The sequence below is a fragment of the Dipodomys ordii genome, unplaced genomic scaffold (assembly GCF_000151885.1).
Source record: "Dipodomys ordii isolate 6190 unplaced genomic scaffold, Dord_2.0 Scaffold60, whole genome shotgun sequence".
NCBI lineage: Eukaryota > Metazoa > Chordata > Mammalia > Rodentia > Heteromyidae > Dipodomys > Dipodomys ordii.
Window position 1 is genome coordinate 3459020 of NW_012267276.1, and position 21229 is coordinate 3480248.

A 21229-nucleotide genomic window follows, 5' to 3' on the forward strand; every position below is an offset into this window, starting at 1 on the left:
ATAACAAATACTGGATTGAAACACACACATCTCTGTTCTAGATGTTGAACAAGTGATTTTTCCTTTGAAAACCTCCAAACCTAGCCTTAAAAATTTTTTTTTGCCAATCCCGGGGCTTGAACTCTGTTCCTGGTGTTGTCCCTAGGCTTTTTTGCTCAAGGCTAGCACTTTACCACTTGAGCCACAGTGCCACTTCCAGCTTTTGCTGTGATTCATTGGAGATAAGAGTCTCATGGACTTTCCTGCCTGAGCTGGCTTTGAACTGTGATCTTCAGATTTCAGCTTCCTGAGTAGCTAGGAATTCAGTCATGAGCCATAGGTGCCCAGCTAAACCTAGATCTTTCTATATTGAAAATAGCATTTGAATAAGGACTTGGGATACCTACTGTGGAGTGTGGGTTTTTCTGATCATTAGACATCACTAGACATAATGCTTTGGAAAGTCTCATTGACCTGGGTCTTATTTAAGTTTTATTTTACTCATCACATTGAATATTTAAAGTGTATAGACTAAGAATGGATAAGATTGTTGTTTGTGGTGTGTTACATATCTCATGTCATATTTTAACTATTAGGTCACAGGAAGTCCGGTAGCTTACATTAAAATTGAAATTGATAAGGTTGTTTATACAGATTGGTTTGAAGGCAGGGAAGAGTGAATTTTCTCCATGGTGGTCTTAGAAGTACTCATGTTCTCAAACCATTACAGAAATGGCACGGAAAAAGAGAGAGTTGAAATTAGGAGATGGGGAGTAAAATGGTAAAGAAAATGATGGTTGGCTTTCTGACTCAAGAGTTGTGAACAGGAGATTTGGGTCTCTGAGGTCACCCTAGAGTAAAAACTGCCAAGTATTAGAATCCTCGGAATCCGCAGGATCTGACCAAGATAATGAGACATAAAAGCTTGCCTGCTTTCTCTGTGACACCTCTGCAACCCTGGGTAGCTTCTTGCATATTTAAGAGTTTACAGAGATCCTTTGGATACCTATTTTGATTACTAAAAAGCAAATAAATGGGGTGTGATGGTACAAGCCCAAAACAAGACAGTTTCTTTAAAAAAAAGAAAAAAAGGTGAATCTGTGTGTTAGTCAGCTTCCTGATGCTAGTACTAAACACCTGGCATCTACAAGTTAAAGAGAGGAAAGATTTATTTTCCCTGAGGTTTTCAAAGTTTCTGTAGACTGTTGTTTGGCCCTGAGGCTTTGGGCCTGAGGTAATGTCAAACATCTTGGTACGGAGGATGTGAGGATATCAAGCTGTTCACTTCATGAAAACCAGGAAGAGAAAGCGGGAGGAATTGGATCAGAGCCTTGCTATTCCCTGCCAATGACCCAAAGTCCCTTGAGTAGGCCCAGATGTTCCCCCCACCTCCCGATAGTGCCATCCACAAGGCACTTCAACAGGTGAGCTTTTCAGACATTTTAAGAACCAAACTGAAAGTAAATTGAATCATGAGGTTATCAGGATAAAGAAAGGTCAGAAAGTGAACTCAACAGATTTTATTTGGGAGTGAGACCTGGTGATCGAATTTCTTTCAGCATGAGCTTCCCTTACAATTCTGGTCTCTTTAATAATGAGGCAGAAATGAAGCAGGGTGAGATGGAAGTGGAGTTGGAGTTTCAAGGTCTCAGCAGCCTCTGTGTTTATCAGGGGTCTCAGCATCAGACATGGCCTTGATCTAAGGTTCTTTTCCCCCAAACCATAGGGTTTGTTTGTCCAGGGGATTGGGAAAAGGAAATAGTTCAGCCAGGTTTGCAGCAAGGATAGCTCTAAGACTGGGTGCTTTAGGTTAAGTCATTTTCCATCACAAACTATGACATTATATAGTATCTCTTAATGGATGGACAAACTACTGGCTTATCAAGAATGCTTTAAAATGCCTCATAACAATTCTTTTGTGTGTTTTATAAGGTCTATTCATTTACCTATATTAGTGATTTTACTGAATTTAGAATCAAGACTAGAATCTGGAGTGGGTGACTCACTAGCTTCTCAGAAAGCTGAGATTTGAGGATTACAATTGGAAGCAAGCCTAGATTAAAAAAAAAAGTCCTTGAGAATCTTAGCTCCAATTAACCACCAAAACATGGGGAATAGAGCTAAGACTCCAGTGGTAGAGAAAAACTGGGAAGAGAGTATGCAAAGGGTGACATTATCCAAAAAAAAAAGTATACTCTTTACCTGACCTATGTAACAGTAACCCCTCTGTAGGTCACCTTTATACTAATAAATAAGAAGGATACAATTGTAAAAAAAAATAAACATTAATTGGACATCATTGTCTTGGGAGCCCCAAGAATTAGATGGGTCATTTTCTAACTTCCCATGATACTCTTTGTCTGTATAGATTAGATTATCAACTTTTCTTTACATTTAAAAAGTGTGATTTACTTTTTCAACATCAAAATAGATGTTCTAAATCTATATGAATAGGTTGAATTTGCTTGTTGACCTTATAGACAAGGCATTGGCACAGATTTTCAAATAATTCTCCCTCTTCTTCTTTTATTACTACACTTATGCTCCTAGCTGTATTATAGTAGTAGTAGCAGCAGCAACAGCAGCAGTAGTAGTAGCAGTAATAGTATTTTGGTTGTATACTAGTAATGGACCTCAGATTCTCACCTGAGTTTCTTATTTATGGTCGTAGCTCTACCATTTGAGCCACACCTCTAGTCTAGCATTTTGTGGGAGTCTCAAGGTCTTTTGAACAGAAGTCCTGCAGATCTTAGGCTCTTGGTTGGCTAGGATTGTACATATGAGCCAGCAGTGTCCTGTTTCTGAATTGATTTCTTTGAATATCCTGTTGGGTTCCATCATTGCCTGAAAGTATGGCCATGTATTTCTCATTTTGACTTCTGACACAAATTCAGAACCAATAAGCTCTTCAGTATAGGACATTAGGGAACAACAGTGAGAAAAATATTGTCTCATTTCAATTTCCAACATTATTATAATAAAATTATTATGGACACTGTACAAGGCGAATCAGCTCTCTTACCTCTTACCTCTCTTACCTTCTCATTTATGAACCAAGCACAGAGGGAAAAACTTACCTCAAGTGATTTATACATATTGGTGAACTGAAACTAAATACTTTTGTTTTGACTAAAAGAAGCATTTCTTTTTGTAAATTTCTAAACATTGCTTATAGCAATCAAATACGTATATTTTCCTAAGCCTACTGATAACTTTGACAATGACTACTCTTCCATACTGAGAGGATTCCAGTCTTTTCTGTGTTATGCTCCCCTAGACCTCAGCTCGCATTTTTCTTTTGCTGGGCAATACATCTCTTCTTGTTATCACTTCCATATGATATCTTGTTACCTCTAAAATTCTTGTTTGAGGCATCTGGTACTTGGTGTAATGTCTTCAACTTTGTATTTTAATTCCCCATGTTCTGAAATCTTTTCATGAGCATTGTGTCCAGCGATGACTTAGGGAGAGTCTTTATGCCATTATCTCCCTGGTCACCTCACTCTTATTTTACATACTGGCTAAACAATTTACATAATTTTAGTAACAGAATATTGAAGTAAATTCTTCCCCCAAGTGACTAAAAGAATCAATAAATATTGGCTTTTATAGCCACATCATCCCTGAACTATTCCACAGACAGCATTACTCGGTGAATTGATAAATTCTGTGAGAAAAAAATAGAAATTGATAGTAATGGCCATGATTAGGAGCAATTGAGTGACTGTAATTTTTGAAAAGACAAAATTGGTAGAAACACAGAATCTTCCTTGATTTGTGTATTATTCTGTGTGATTAGAATTTCCACCAAAGAAACTCCTAACCAATGTGTCACTAAGCATTAACATATAATAGTGAAAAAGTAAATTTTGCTTCTATCACATTATAATTCTTGTTATAGTTGGAACATGCAAGGACCTCATTAGTGTGTGTTGCTAGATCATTTCCTTATTGATATCCTTGATTCTTACTCTCACAATTGTGTTCTAAGACACTAAATAATTAGGGCACATTCTTCTTATCATTCCAATAAAGTTTTAGAAACAAATAACCATCATTCCCTCTTTCTACTTCTAAAATCTTTCTCTTTTTTTAAAATCAGTCTTGGGGCTTGGACTCTGGGCCTGGGCATTGTCCCTTAGCTCTTCAACTCAAAGCAAGCGGTCTACCACTTGAGCCACAGTGCTACTTCCTAAAATCTTTCTTTAGTATGTACTTTAATATAAATCCAAAAGTGAAGGTCAAATATGATCTTCCCCTTTTAAATTACCTCTATATTTCTTTGAAAAGTAAATACTATGTAAGGTCACATCTATAATCCTAGCTATTCAAGTGGCTGAGATCTGAGGACTGCAGTTCAAAGACTGACAGGGCAGGAAAGTCCATGAGACTTTATCCAATTAACTATGAAAAAAACCAGAAGTGGTGCTGTGGCTCAAGTAGTAAAGTTCTACTCTTAAGCATAAAAGCTCAAGGACAATTCCTAAGCCCTGAATTCAAGGCCTAATACTGCCACAAAAAAGTATGAATATTAACTTCTTTAACATATACGTAGGTGAAAGTTTATTCCCAACTTCATATCTCATAACATCCATCACATATCCTGTTATAGCATACTATAAGGAATGCTAATATGTTTTTGTTTAAGTCCTCTTAGTCTTTGATATTCTTATTCCTTGAATTTGGCCAAATGTATCTTTGTTGAGTCAAATCAAAGGCCTACTTTTCCTTTTGTTGTTGTTGTTTTTCTATCTTGTAACTCCTTCCTTGTTTTCAACAAGTTTGTCCGTGTCAAGGTCACACCATCCATCTTCAGTCAGGACCATCTTTGCAATCAGAGAAGACTTTGGCAACATCAAACCTTGAGTAGGTCAGTGTGGTGTCTCTACACATCTTTCTTGTAGATCTGATTGCATTGTACATAATTAGACTTAATGAATTTCCAGCATGCTTTGTGAAACTCTTGTGAGAGTCATTTATGCTGAAATCTAAGTTAAATTAAAATTAGTTTGAGGACCATCACAATTATACTTAGATTAGTGTCATCCTGGTATTACATAAACACAGAGATTTGTAATAATATTTAGAGGTTAAAACAGGAAATAGGGGAGCAAAAAAATTCCTTTTAGTCTTAACCACGAATAGGACCATTTTAGGTTTTATTTTATCACTGGATTTCTTAAGAAAGTTTAACCAGAGGAAAACTCTGTCATTTTTATAACTTCTTAGGTCTTGCAGGATACATCTAGACAAAGGATAATAATTTGTTGTGATGTGTCAGGTTTTAAAAACTACATTTTGATGTCTGAATTCCATAAAACATTTTTATGCTCTCTTTAAATGTCATATTGCCTACTAAAACAGGAAAGTTCAAAATCATAGTAAATACCAATCTCTGTAGAAGAACATGAAATCTCTAACCGATGAGACCAAATAGCTGTAAATTCACTGAAAGCATATCATAGTATGACTTTCTTTAAAGTAAAAATTAATAGTTTGCATCATTTATTTTATAGTTTGATCAAGTTAGAAGCAATGCTACTCTTCTGATTTGACTTAACATTAATTATTTAATAATTGCCCTTTCTTTAAATGACATAACTCAAAAGCCCATTTTGTGACACCAGAACAGAGTGGCCTCTAGAAGTGAGTTTTCTTGACTTACAGCATTAGCTAGTAAATTTTTCTGAATCTCTCACATGCTTTTCTATCCTCACAGGATGAAAATAGAGGGCATAAAATATTTCTCTTTAAAAATTACAGCTTCTCAATGGCTGAATATTTGGTAATACTAAATCACTGCTATTATATTTTCATGTGATCATTATTATAATGGTGATTTTAGAACATTTTATCCTACGTGTGTATGTACAGATGTGGATAGAGATAAATACCAAGATAGACAGGTAAATTCAATGTCTTGAATTTGCCTCCCAAGAACTTAGAGAAGTGAGTGGAACTAAAAAAGACTCTGATTGTATTCATAATTCTTTTTTTTTCTGGTCCTGGGGCTTGAACTCAGGGCCTAGGCACTATCCCTGAGCCTCTTTGTGCTCAAGGCTTGTGCTCTACTGCTTGAGCCACACTACCACTTCTGGCTTTCTCTGAATAGTTTCTTAGAGGTAAGAGTCTCATGGGCTTCTTCTCAGTCTGGATTTGAACTATAATCCTCATATCTCAGCTTCCTCAGTTGCAAGAATTAAAAGCGTGAGCCACCAGCACCTACTATAATACTTGAAGTTGGATGCTGAATATATCAGTCAAAGTTCTACAAACAATAAGAAACAGATATATACATAGAGACATAAAAACATAGAAATACAGAGAAATAGTTACATGTGCATATGAGTACAGCTATTAAGAGTTTTACTTCAAGGAATTAACACATGCAAGTGAATAGCATTACAATTCTAAAATGTGTATATCCAACTGGAAACCTTCAGGTAGGAATGGATGCTACTTTCTTGAAGTAGAATTTAGGTTTTAGGAAACTCCTGTTTTTCTCTTTTTTTATTGTGAAAATACTGCACAGAGGGGTTACAATTACATGGGCAAGATAATTCCGGTTTTTCTCTTAAGGCTGTTATCTGATTGGAAATTTTAGGATGTAAATGTTTGAATTATGGGAGCTAATCTGCTATAAACAAAGCTAACTGATTGTACATGGGCATACCCACAAACACATTCCTAGGAAATTAAGTGTCTGATTGGATTACATATAGCCAGTTCGATTAATAAAACTCACCCTTAGCAGACCATTCTGTTATTTTGTGATTTTTCTGTACTGAAAAGTTACACAAATAAAATCTGGTTTCCAAGTTAATTAGTTTGGTAAGAGCTAGGCTAATAATAGGAGCCTAAGTCCAGTATTTGATTCAGGCTTTGTATTTACAGGACTGGACAATGTTTACCGAAGTTAATATATCAAAGTCAAAAATATCTCAAAAATATCAAGTCAAAAATATCTCAATATTTTTGACTGTCAATTCTGCATTTCCACATTTGGGGTTGTTTGGCAGCTTTTTGGAAAATGTGTTTTTGTTTACTTTAGATTTTTTTAAAGAGGATGAACAGATTTAGATATGCATTTGTAAATTCATTAAGTCTCTAGTGAAGTATAATTGATACAAAATCCATAACAAAACCATACACTGGATGATCAATTACTCAGAGGATGGAGTTTAAGTGCTACTCAGAGCCCTCAAAATGTAGAACGTGATGTTTGAAGCAGAATTAGGGTTGGGGTAAAGGGATTCTAAGACATTTCAAAGCAAGTATCAATTTTATCTCTATAGAAATTTGGAAGTTAAACATTTTGCTTTAGAAATTATATATTTGAGGAAAAGGGGACAAAGTGCATTCTTTTACAAAAGCATGTATTACAGAATCTAACATAAGAATTCTAAATTATAGACACTATATTTCTAGCTTAAATCTTTGATCAAATACACAACATTAAAAACTCACACTTGACAAATTGTTTTATTGTTACTATAAAGATGATATACAGAGAGGTTAGTTCCATAAGTCAGATAAAGAGTACATTTCATTTTGGACCATGTCACCCCTTCTCTCACTCTCTAAAAACTCAGTCTCACCTGAGAGTAGGAATGGGATGGGGAAAGATGGAGAAGGATGAAAGGGGAGACATTGACCAAGATGCATTTTACTCTTAACCTGACTGCTGGCACGGAAACCCCTTTATAAAACTACTTCGTAAAAATAAATTTTCAAAAGGTTAGGTCTTGTTATCAATTTAGAAAGTGGGAAGGCGAGTAATTTCTACTCACCTTAAATCTAATGAAGACTGTATCCCAGGAAATGGTTCACAATCTCAGAACCTTATCATCACCTTCTACTAGTATATATTCAGATCAACACCAATCAGAAATGAAGCTGCACAATTATGATTTGTTTCATTCTGTTTATATACCATATTCAAAATATTTATCCAAAATATGAATAAGATGAGTCATTAACAATATTTCTATGAAGCTGGCCATCAGTGGCTCATGACTATAAGCCTAGCTTTGAAGCCAGCCTGGGCATGAATATCTAAGACTCTTATCTCCAATTAATCACCAAAAAGCTGGAACTGGAGCTTTGGTTCAAATGGTAGAATGATAGTCTTCAGCACAAAAGCTCAGAGATAACACCCAGGCCCTGAGTTCATGTCCCAGAATCAGCAATATATATGAGAAGCTCATAAAGTATACACATCTTTGTGAAAAAAATGTGTGTGTGTATATATATATATATAATGTGTGTGAGATGCATATATGTGATATATATGTACATATACATATATACATGTGTATATATGAGGGGCTCATATTGTGTGATATTGGATTTGCATGTTGTGGTATTGGATTTGCTTTCATTTCCAAATGGGTAGAACAAGCCATAGAAACACAAGAAAAAAATTGCAACTAAAGGAACCTCAACGCCCCCTCAAAATAAATAGGCCACAGAGTTGTTAATGAAAAACCTAGAGGATAGTTCTCAAAATGCTCTACAAACAGTACTGCTAAACATGCTGAATAGAATGATTGAAAGCCCTGCACATGGCTATGCATAAGCGTGATGAAGCTAATCAAAGATTAATAGAGGAACTGATGGGATCCACAAACAGAAAGCTGAATGAATTCCAACAGAAGGAAAGGGAGTCCAATGAAACTATAGCCACTCAGCTAAAGGATGGGAGAGAGAACCCTGAAAATCAAATCAAGGAAGTAAGAAATCCATACAAATTGAAAACAAAACTTCAACAAAGAAATTGAGGCCATCAAAACTGACGAATTAGAAGGTAGAAAACTACAAGACAAAGTAGAAAGTCTTGACAACAGATTAGAGGATACAGAAGTTAAATCTTTGAACTTGAAGATAGTCGAGACTTTATAGAGAAAGAAAAATTACTCAACACAAATCCAAGAAACAAGATATATCCCTGTAAGAGATACAAAGCTTTTTAATCCAACTAGACAGACTATGTTGCTTAATTGGAGAGTAAAGTCCATTAATGTGAGAGTGAGGATGAGAGGTGTTTGGTAGTTCCTGTCATGTTATCCTCCTTCTTGGAGGCTGCGGCAACTAGGTTACCCCTCCTAGATGAATGGATCAAGAAAATGTGGCATGTATACACAATGGAATTCTATGCCTCCATCAGAAAGAATGACATTGCTCCATTTGTTAGGAAATGGAATGACTTGGAAAAAATTATATTAAGTGAAATAAGCCAGGCCCAAAGAAACATAGGTCCCATGCTTTCCCTTATTTGCAATTACTAGTATATGTCTGAGACAAGCAGGAAAGGTCAGATAAGTTGATGTTAGGCAAAATGAACCCCAAGATAAGGACTCAAATGTTTTTTTTTCTGTCTTGCGATTGTTTCTAATATATTTATAAGATGATTTCTTTGTTGCTTTGTATGTCCCTCTCCCACGGTATAACCCCTGTTTTCACTGTATTTGATGTTGGTATAACTTGTGGAGGAGAAGGGAAAAAACAAATTGTTTAAATAGGGATACAGGTGGATCCATTGAAACAATGAGATGTACAATTACAACTTTGGCGGGGAGGGGGGGATTAGAGAGGAAGGGGAGAGGGGGAGATGGGAAGGCACAGGAAGGGGAAACAAAGGAGGAGGCAACAATGCTTGATAAGAAATGTACTCATTACCTTGCCCATGTAATTGTAACCCCTCTGTATGGTATTTTCACAATAAAAAAAGAGAGTGATACAAAGCACAACCAGAAGATCAAATTTAAGGCTAAAAGCTGTTGTGGAGAGTCTAGAAAAGGAAGCTAAAGGGATAGGTAATATATTTAACAGAATCCTAGCAAAGAACTTTCTGAACATTAGAAAGGATAGGCCTATCCAAATACAAGAATCCTTTAGAACCCTAAACATTCCAAACCAGCCCAGAACAGGACATACCACAACCACACTGTAATCCACACAGGATCAATAGAGACCAAATAAAGGATCCTTAAAGCTGCCAGGGAGAAGAGAACAATCGCCTATAAAGGAAAACCAACCAGAATAACTACAGATGTCTCAGCAGAGACCATGAAAGCAAGAGGAATTTGAAGTATGCCACATGGTGATAACAACCAAGAATAGTGTACCCAGTTAAACTCTTCTTCATAAGTGAAGAACAAATACAAACCTCCACAGAAAAGAAAAAATTGAAACAATGTATCTTCACCAAACTAGCATTTCAAATGATACTTAAAGACTCTCTACACAGAAAACCAACAAGAACAGGATACTGACAGAGAAACAGCCCCTTAACAGAGAACCAGATAATTATAGTAAGAATTCATGAGGCACAGCCCCTAAGAAGGTGGATAACAGCTGGGTGCCGGTGGCTGACGCCTGTAATCCTAGCTATTCAGGAGGCTGAGATCTGAGGATCACGGTTCAAAGCCAGCCTTGGCAGGAAAGTCCGTGAGACTCCTAACTCCAATAAACCACTCAGAAAACTAGAAGTGGCACTGTGGCTCAAGTGATAGAGTGCTAGCCTTGAGCTGAAGAGCTGAGCGACATTACCCAGGCCCAGAGTTAAAGCCCCACTACTGACAAAAAAAGAAGGTGGATAACATACCAAACATCTCTCAATCCTAACTCTCAATATTAATGGACTTAACTCTCCAATAAATGTCATAGATTGACTAGGATCCAAAAGCATGATCTATCTGCTGTCTTCAAGAAACACACCTTGCCCACAAAAACAAACCTATTCTAAGTGAAAGGCTGGAATAAAATCAAGCAAACGGCCTCTTAAGCAGGTCAGATTTGCAATGCCTGACCTTATTTGCTAAAGGCCAGCTCTCTATTACTTTGAAACGCGGTGCCACTTATAGTTGGTGGTTAATTGGAAATAAGAGTCTCAAGGAATTTCCTGTCCCTGGCTTTGAAAGGAAATTCTCAGATCTCAGCCTCTTGAGTAGCTAGAATTACAGGCATGAGCCACTGCCTTGTTATATAAAATCCTAACAGAGAAGAATTTCACTTTGTTCATTAATTAACGAAAGGGAAGTTTCTATTATTACTAGGCTCCATTTTAAATATTAATAGTATGATAACAAGCCATCCATATTTCATAAAATGTATGAATCATAGAGTTATACATATTTTCCTTGTAGGTAAGTTAATGTGTATTTTGACAGTAAATTCTATGACATAACAATAGTAAGGTGGCATTTTCTAATGAAACCAACATCTTGTAACAATTTTTTAATGCTACATGGAGGGAGCCTTGTACAAATTTGCACACCACATGGGGTAGGCCCTCACTGCAAGCACAGAAACTCAGCTCCAAGTTTTTCTGCCACTTAGATTTCCAAGTGTGGAAAGCAATTAAAAACACCTCAATATGATTCAATTACATTCAATAAAGGACATTAACAACTAGACACAATGTGAAAATAATTTTTGTAACAAAATAGTTATAGATTCACGGGAAATTGAAGGACACTGCAGACTGACCTTCATCTGCTTCTCCTGGTACTTCCAATTATGTAATTGTGGTACAGTTTCAAAACCAAGAAACATTGAAATATGTGTGTAGTTGTATTGGTGGTTGAACAAGTGCAGCTCTGGGCAACCAACAACACAACTAAGATACCTAGCAATCCCCACCACTATCAAGATTTCCTTGTTGCAGATGATACAAATATATACACAAACATGTTAAATGAAATATGGTATATGCAGAAGAGGGTTCCAATGGTGTTACTCCTTTTACTCCTCTGGACAATTAATTTACAGTTTAAAAACATGAACATCAGGAAGGTTGCGCATATGTTGGTGGAGGAAGTCAAAGGCAGGAATGGCAGACAAATGGATATGGGAAGGATAGGCAAATGCAGTCATAATATTCAATGTCCATATGTGAAAATGTACATATGTGAATATGTAACTTGTACAGATGAGTGGGATTGGGAGAGATGGGGAGAGTAATAGAAGGGGTAGATCAAGATGCATTGTACCCATAAATGAGTATGTTCAAATCCTTTTAAACAACTACTTAAAGACTTTGAAACACTCTTTTTATTATAAAGATACTGTACAGAGGGTTATAGGTTGGCTTTGAACTGTGATCCTCAGATCTCAGCTTCCTGCGTAGCTAGGATTACAGGCGTGAAACATTGGCACTTGGCTCTTGTCTTTTTAGCATTGATTTTTTAAAAAATTATCTTTATATATATATCCATAACCCCTTTCATCATTCTCCCCAGCTCCAAATCCTACCCTTTTACTTTGTTATATTTTGTTTTGTTTTTGTCAGTCCTGGGCTTGAACTTAGGGCCTGGGCACTGCCCCTGAGCTTCTTTTGCTCAAGGCTAGCATTCTACTTCTTGAGCCACAGCACCACTTCTGGATTTCTCTGTTTATGTGGTACTGAGGAATCAAATCTAGGGCTTCATGCATGCTAGGCAAGCACTCTACCACTAATCCACATTGACTTTGATAACTGAATTCATCCTGCTTTTAATGAAAAAAAATTAATAAATAAACTCAATGTACAATGCATATGTGCATATGATCATACAAAAATACTGACATCAACAACTAGAGTTGTTTTTTTCTATTTTTGTTTTTGTTTTCTTTTTATTTGTTTATATGTCTTTGGAAAAGTAAGGGGAGGCCAGAAATGAAGGGACAAAGAGCGAACAAATGCAGCAGTGGTGCTCACTGGACTACATTGAAAATGAACTCTACAAGTTATAGATGAGGATGGAAAGGAGAAAACTGGGAGAGGGTGAGGAAAGGGGTGACATTGTCAAAAAATGTACTCATTACCTGATTTATGTAGTTGTAACCCCTCTGTATGTTACCTTTATAATAACAATATTTTTTAAAATGCAAGAAAAAGAAATAAATGATCATTCTTATTAGAAAAAAATATAAATAAATAAAAATAAAATCTCCATCTTGGTACTTTCATAGAGCAGAACTCCTATCATCCCTGTTTTCTACTTTGAGCATTTCAAGAATTCTGTATAAATGGAATAATAAATACAGTATGTAACCTTCCATCATTAGTTTTTTTTTTTCACTGTTGTTTTCTCTGTTCTGGTAGAAATCCATTGCTGGCATGTATTTCCCCATAGGAATATACTCATGCAATGAACTATTCCCAATTTGAAGGACATTTTGGTTATTCTCAATTCTTGAGAATCTTCTATGGACAAATACACATCTGTGTGTTTGTGAGGGCATGATTGTATTTCTCTGGGATAGTTGGCTAAAAGGTAACTGCTGATTGATATAGTAAGAATTGCTTAAGATGCTATTCCTTCACGAATGTGCCAAACTACTTTTCAGAGTGACTGGATCATTTACATTTGCACCAGCAATGCATGAGAGACCCTATTTCCTCTCTTCTCTCTGGCATGTGGTACTGTCACTGTATTTTTTTTTTTTTTGCTGTCATAAGAGGTGTTCATTGAGATCTCAGTGTAGTCTCAATTCTCATGGCCCTAACAGCTGGTGTTCATTAACATACTTTCATGTGATTTATTATTGTTTTTGTACATTCACTAGTGAAATGACTCTTGTCTTTTGTTTTCTGGTTGAATTGTCTGTTTTTCTTAACACGAGTTGTGTGAGATCTTTGTATTTTATACCAGTCTTTTTTCAGATAAATAGTTTAGAAATGTTTCCTCTTATCATATTATTTGTATCACAAATGCACTCATTTGGCATGTCATCTAATTATTAAAATTTGCTAGTAACCATAGCAGTTGTTTTGAACCTATAGTGACAAAAGATTTTTCTTTGTTTAGAATTGCCAGCCCATGTCGATGAATAAGAAGCTGACCAAATAGGGTTGCATCATTTTAGATTTATTTATTATTGTGCTATATGTCTCTATCTCTATATGTATCTCTATCTAGTGTATTTGTGTTTGCGTGTGTGCCAGTATTTGCCTAGGCATTGTCCCTTACCTTTTTCATTCAAGGTGGTCACTCTACCACTTGAGCCACAGCTTCACTTCTGGCTTTTTTACAGGTTAACTGGAGATAAGAGTCTCATGGTTTATCCTTCCCAAACAGGTTTCACAATGCAATCCTCATATCTAAGCCTCCTGAGAAGCTAGGATTACAGGCGTGAGCCACTAGCATGTGGCTTTGTTTTAAATTTCTATTGACTGCATTTCCTTTATCTCCCACTTCTCATTTATTCTGAACAATATGCTATGGATTTTATTTGACTGCTAAATTAGCTGACTTTGTGAAGCTCTCATAGTTAAATATTCACAACAGACTATTATACAATTTATTATAACAAAAATGGAAAAATAATAAAATATATAATTGCCATACCTCTCAAAAAGTATAATTCAGAAAAGCTCAAATGGTGAAAATTTGGATCAGTGGAGGGAAGATTTTTTTTTTACCCACATGAGTTGTGGTGGGTTTTCTTTATTTTTACTTTTTTGGAACATTTTGAAATTGTCTTTGCAGCATAAAACTAACTTACATTTGTTTCATTTGCATATGAAAAGAAATGGAAATTCCTTGTTCGATGGATTCCTTAGATATACGTTCATTGATTATAAATATTAGTACTATCCAAATTCTCTACAATTTTAGCTGATTTTACTCCTGTAATATACTAATTTTCGAAGCAAAATTTTAATTTTCATTTCAACTAAATTTTCGAATCTCTTGTATTTCTCTAGCAGTCCTTTGCTTTCAATGCTATATAATTCAGAACATAAAAATTCATAACAGTTATTTTAAGAAGGGCATCCAGAGCCAGAAATCTGCACTGGTAGTCAATGTGAGCCAGGCACGATGGCTCACACCTGTAATTCTAACTACTCAGGAGGCTGGAAAGTTCATGAGACTCTTACCTCTAATTAACCATCAACAAGCTAGAAGTGAATCTTGGGCCCAAGTCATACAATGCAAACCTTTAGCAAACAATGCCAATCCAGGGTGCAAGGCCACGCATTCAGCCTCCAATACCAGCATAAAAATAAAATTAATGAAGACAAGTGCTCAAATACTTTTGTTGCTGTTGGTGGTGGTTGTAGAGCTTGAACTCAGGGCCTCAACACTGTCCCAGAGACTCTTTGTGCTCAGGGCTAACACTCTACCACCTGAGCCACAGCACCACTTCCAGGTTTTGAGAGGTTAATAGGAGATAAGAGTCTGACAGAGGCTTTTCTGCCCAGGCTGCCTTCAAACTGCAATCTTCATATCTCACCCTCCTAGGTAGCTAGGATTGCAGGCATGAGCCACCAGTGCCTGGCTGCTCAAATACATTTTTAAGCATATTATAAAAGTAAACCATAAATGCAATGGTAGATCTGAGGCAACAGAGAAATGGAATCCAAATTAAAGCTGAAGAGGGAACATTTTTCAGTCTATATATGCTTTTTGGTTTTGGTTTTGGTTTTTTGTTTTTATGGGTCTCGCGACTTGAACTCAGGGCCTGAGCACTGCCCCTGTGCCTCTTTGTGTTGAAAGCTAGCACTCTACCACTTGAGCCATAGCACCACTTCTGGATTTTTTGAGTAGTTTATTGGAGATAAGAGTCTCATGGAGACTTTTTCTGCCCAGACTGGCTCAGATCTCAGCCTCCCGAGTAGTTAGGACTTACAAGTGTGAGCCACTGGCTCCCAGCCTATATCTATTTTAATGCAGCAAACTAGAAGAATAGACCCAGTCTAGAAGAGAACACAATTGTCTAAGAAACACCTATTTTTTACTCTACTGGATAACACAGAGAAGATAAAACATTTAACAAAAGTCAGTGTTCATAGTTCTAAAATACAGTATGTTGTAGAGGAAAGAACAGGAAATTTCAATTCTCATTAATGCGAATTCAGATATCAACCCCCCTACTTGTGTCAATTTGCACAAGTACATAATTTCTATGACATTTTCTTTCTCTTTTTCTTTCTTGTGTGTGTGCCCAACCTGGGGCTTGAACTCAGGATCTGGATGCTGTCCTTCAGCTGCTTGGCTCAAGGTTAGCACTCTACCACTTTGAGCCACAGCTTCACTTCTAGTTTTTTGGTGATTAATTGGAGATAAGCGTCTCATGGACTTGGCTGCCTGGGCTGGCTTTGGACGGTGATCCTCATTTCTTAGCCTCCCAGGTAGCTAAGTTTACAGGTGTGAACTGCTGTCCCTCAGCTTACTTTACTTTTTAGTAAGTGAAAGAACTAATGCCCAATGGAATAAGGATTCAATGTGGCACAAAGCCAAGGCCCTGAGGGGAATTAGGGCATATCAGTCATACATAATGTTTTGTACAGAAGTTCTAAATCATCAGATAGAAACAAATTAATTTTTTGCCAAAAATTATCATCACTTGTTATTAGTCAATAATTAAAATTGCTTATTCATCCACTCATGGACTAACAAATACATCTCCTCCTTTTTTTTTTTTGTCAGTTGTGGGGCTTGAACTCTGGGCCTGGGCGCTGTCCCTGCACTCTTCAGCTCAAGGCTAGCACTCTACCACTTGAGCCACAGCGCCACTTCCAGCTTTTTCTGTTTATGTAGTGCTGAGGAATCGAACCCAGGGCCTCATGCATGCAAGGCAAGCGCTCTACCACTGAGCCACCTTCCCAGCCCTATATCACCTCCTTTCTATCTCAACATTTACCACCTTTTACCAGGTAACAACCCCCAGATCTCTGAAATGCCTACCTTCTTCCTATTGGCCCACTACTGTTGCTTTCATTTTCCTTATGCTTTAATTTTTAATTATCTATACAACATTAGTTTTACGAGGAAGAATGTTCATTGTGACATTTTCACACATGTCCAACTCATTCCCATCAATGACACCTCCCCATCACTCTTCCTTCTTAAAACAATTTCAACAGCATACTTTAGCACTTCATGGATAATCATTTTAAAGTTGCTTTTGCATCTACCTTAAATCTTGTCATACCTCTTTATTTTCTCTATACCTGTCTGGCCAATCTATAAACTCAAAAGAACCAACAATCCATTTTCATTGACTGCAGACAGACACCTAAGAACAGTGAAGTTAAACCCTACACTGGAACAGATGGAAACTATGTTAGGTATCTAATAAGCTCATTGGATTCCCCGTTAGAACTATCACTTTTCTTTATGTGCTTGATCTCCCTGCCATCACATTTCTTTGTATAGTAATTTCTGTGTGTGTATGTGTGTGAGTGGGTATGTGTGTGAGAGAGCATGCACATGTACACATGCAATAATACTGGGTCTTGAACTCAGAACTTCTCAAACTTACTTGGGCTTTTTCTTGAGCCATGCCTCAATTCGATTTCTTTACTTTCATAAATATGTACTCTAGTCTTTTTTGAAATGGGGTGAGTCTGCTTGGCTTCTAAAACCCAACTGATAGAGCAAAAGCCTTCTGACCTTACCACATTCCTATTGTCACTGTCTTAAAACTCGTAAAACTTAAATTTGTTGTCAAATTTTAATACTCTTTATTTTATTCTCAGCTATAGCAATATTTCCATTTTTAAGTGTAACTTAGAAGAGTTCCATGTGAACCAAAAAAATTTAACACATGAAGACATGATTTGAACTTTTAGTAACATAATAAAATTAGCCTTTCAGTCGTGATTTTTTTTTTAATTTGTTCTGTCAGGATGTATGGTGGCTCACTGCCATACCCTCCCATCTGTGAACATGCCTCTCTCAGGTAGCTGGGGAGATGGAGACTAGAGCTTCCTGGTGAAGCATTTCATAGGGTTTTGTTTTTGTTAAATGCTTGTCTTCACTCACAGCTCAATTGTTTTCATTCTGGGTAATTCCTTAAATACACAGACAGACAAGCCAGATACACGCAGAGACAACCACATATTTACATAAAGCTGCTTTTGTGCTTTGGAGAGATCTTTTTCAAACATCTCTCTCATCTTCTTATTTTCTTGCCACCTTATTTTATTTATAAGATAGTGAATGACACTGTTATAGACACTGAAGGTAAGAATAGTCTGGTTAAATCTTAAGCCCTAAAATGGAATGAAAAAGTAGCAACATCTCGTAAGTTTATGTTCTCTGTGTTCACAATCTCATGTTCATTGTTTTCTGTATCAATATACCTTTTTATCAAGCAGAATTTGAGATAAATAAAATTCTTATGCCAATAAAGAAAACTCTGCCCCTTTTCATACTATTTTAATCTCCTTTCATTGAGTCAAGTCTATGGTTAAGTAACATATTTATGTTATTTTTTTCAAATTACCTTGTAACAGGTGAACAAAATATAAAAATAAAATTGTATTGGATATTTGCTTTGAATAAAGCATACTGTTTACTGGTCAGTCAAGCATCCCAGCCTGCTATGGGGATGGAGGAGTCATTAAAGTCCTTTGAAGACTTGAAGTTCAAACTCAGGCAGAGCCAATTATACCCATCAGTCCATTCAACTCTGTACATGATGCAGCAATCCTGAACAATGGGGTCATAAAAGGTCTTGGAGATGTTTGTGTAAGGTCTAGGGTTTTTAGACCAATCTGGATTCACATCTATCTCCACTCCTTAGCAGCTGTAAAACCATGTGATATGTTTTCACATCTGTCAATGAAAGATATAATGAAAGATATAATATTTGTCTCACATGGTGTTATGGGGAGTCCCTAAAATAGTAAATACTAAAGATCTAGATCAGAGCTAGAAAGTACACAAAAACAACCATACATCAATATGCATGGCTTTCCCAGCATAACCACCAAACCTAATTATTTTTGTGAATGAGAAAGAGTTTGTAATGCTAAAGAGAATTTAATGATGAAATAAATAATGGGATTCAAATGTTGAATTTTTTTTTGTAGGTTGTTGGGCTTGAACTCTGGGCTTGGGCACTTTAAAATACAGATACAATTTATTGAGAATAAGATGGTGTATTGACCAGTTAACCAAAGACAGACTAAATGTTTCTTGAAGTAGTATAACACTTTATTTTTATTGGACAATGACACTTTAGAAAGAAATAAACTAGTTAGATTCATACATCACTTTATGAGCTCAGAATTGGACTTAGATGTCTAAACATTTGAATGTAAAGACAGTGATATCAGAAGAAATGTTTAGATTATTAAATATATTTTAAGTGGAAAAAATTGAGCTATGCAGATATAATCTTTTAAAAGGTAGATAAGTGTGATAACATAAAACTTTTAAATGTTTAGAATGCAAAGCACAAAGTCAAGTAAAATAATTGGAGTTATTTTTGACAGCACAGATGACAAGAAAATAGTAATTAGTATATGAAGAACTATTATAAATCAAATTTAAAGTACCATATTTTATAATTGGCAAAAATAATGACTTCTGAAAATTCAATGCAAATGAACACTAAATATTTAAAGATGTGCTCACCCATATTTATGAATTTAAAAGGTAAATCCAAACTATAGTTTGTTATTTGTCAACATTCAAAATGTTAGATGCCATTCTGGTGATATTTTGTAATTTAGCTATGTATGATAAAGTAGGCTATCCATTCACTTGCTTTACTTGTTAAATTGCTTTAATGAAATTTAGAATGTTAATACAAAACTCTATATGTATTTACACATAATCTTCTCTGGTGACTTATTTGTTGGTATGTTGGCCCACATACGTAAAGCTTCATATATTCAAGAATTTTCACTCCAGGATTATCTACACGTTATTTTTTATACTCCTTTATAATCCTAAATATGCATGATAAATTCTAAACTGAAAAGGCTAATCAGATTCTTGATATGGAAGCTCGTAGCCAATGACGTGGACAGGAAAGAATTACAATGTATACATTTGGAATGACTTGCAAGTTTTATTTTGAGGTTAAAAATTGGTGCTTATAGCTAGGGGTCAGTGGCTCACGCCTGTAATCCTAGCTATTCAGGAGGCTGTGATCAAGGATCACATTTCAAAGCAAGCCCAAGCAAAAAATTCTTATCTTCAATCAACTGCTCAGAAAAAGCCACAAGTGGTGCTGTGCTCAAGTGGTAAAGTGCTAACCTTGAACTCAACAGCTCAGGGACAGCACCCAGGTCCAGAGTTCAAGCCCCTGAACCAAAAATAAATAAATAAATAGTATTTATTGTAGATTCCATTATACAAATATAAACAATTATAAATGTGGCTATAACATATATTTCAAAACTTTTCTGAAAGAAATTTTCTCATAGTGAGTAGAATAAGAGATAGAAATGTGGGAATCCCAAGAAAGGGAAAACAATGCTCCTTAATGCCTTCCTGAATGAGCTGAAATGTTCCTCTATTCTTACGTATGTTTTACTTTAAAAAACAAATTCAGTTAATGTAATGATGAAATATATGGATTAAAATATGCTACACTTAAAGATTACTAGGAGCTCTGAAACAGATAGCCACTATGTGATTTTGAGAGTAACCTATCACAACATGACATTCCTGAGATGAAATGATGCATTTGTTGGCATCTAATGAGTTTTCTTTCACTTCCCCCAGACAAAGCCAAAGGAAGGTCGAGAGCAGGCACCCACTTTGAGTCAGCCCGGAGAAGAAGCCGAGCGGTCCTTTATCACATCTCCGGACACCTGCAAAGAAGAGAAAAGAACAAATTGAAAATAAATAATGTAGGTGGAATGTGTACACATGGTGAATGCTAGAGTTTCCCTTGATGGCCATGCTGGATTCACTAAAGAACAGCTCCAATTACTCATTTATTGGCTCTCTTAGATTATTTTTTTCTACTATGGCTTGTGCTTGCTTATAGAGAATGAACTGAGAAAGGCCAGTGGTCATAAACGCAGTGTAAAATAAAAGTTCTTAATCATGCAGTTATCACAGCCCAGAGATTAGAGTATTATTGCAGTGCAGTAATACATGGAAAACAGACCCTGCTAATCAGGACATACTGGCTGCGCTGTATGAAAGAATGGATGTGGCAAGTCACATTATACATCCAGAGTTTGTTGGTTTAAATTCCTTGAATTTAATTGTAGTTGCATCTATTTTGCCCTTTATGAACAAAAATTCATTACTTCATTTAGAAGTTCATATTATGTACAGAACGCAATTGGTAATCCCCAGAGTGAAACCATAACTCTGAAATTACATGCCATCCCTTTCATAGTTCCTTAAAAGGTTGTGCTTTTAGTAAATTAACATCAAGTTCCCTATCCCTGTCTATCCCTATGGGAAAAAAATTTTTGTTTTAAATAAGGACTTTACTTTCATGAAGAATTCCAGATCAAGGCCTATTTAGTTGTAGATGTCCAAAGCTAGCTTTTTTTTTTTTTTTT

The 21229-nt window shown here is 36.1% G+C and overlaps 1 protein-coding gene across 1 annotated transcript in view; it reads left to right on the plus strand.

Annotated features, from left to right (window-relative positions):
• Positions 1–21229, plus strand: part of Kcnh8 (potassium channel, voltage gated eag related subfamily H, member 8) — a 404007-nt gene that overhangs the window by 176232 nt on the left and 206546 nt on the right. The window contains exon 4 of the mRNA XM_013022138.1: positions 20433–20560. Coding sequence (XP_012877592.1) covers positions 20433–20560 — 128 coding nt within the window. The remainder of the gene's footprint in view (positions 1–20432; positions 20561–21229) is intronic.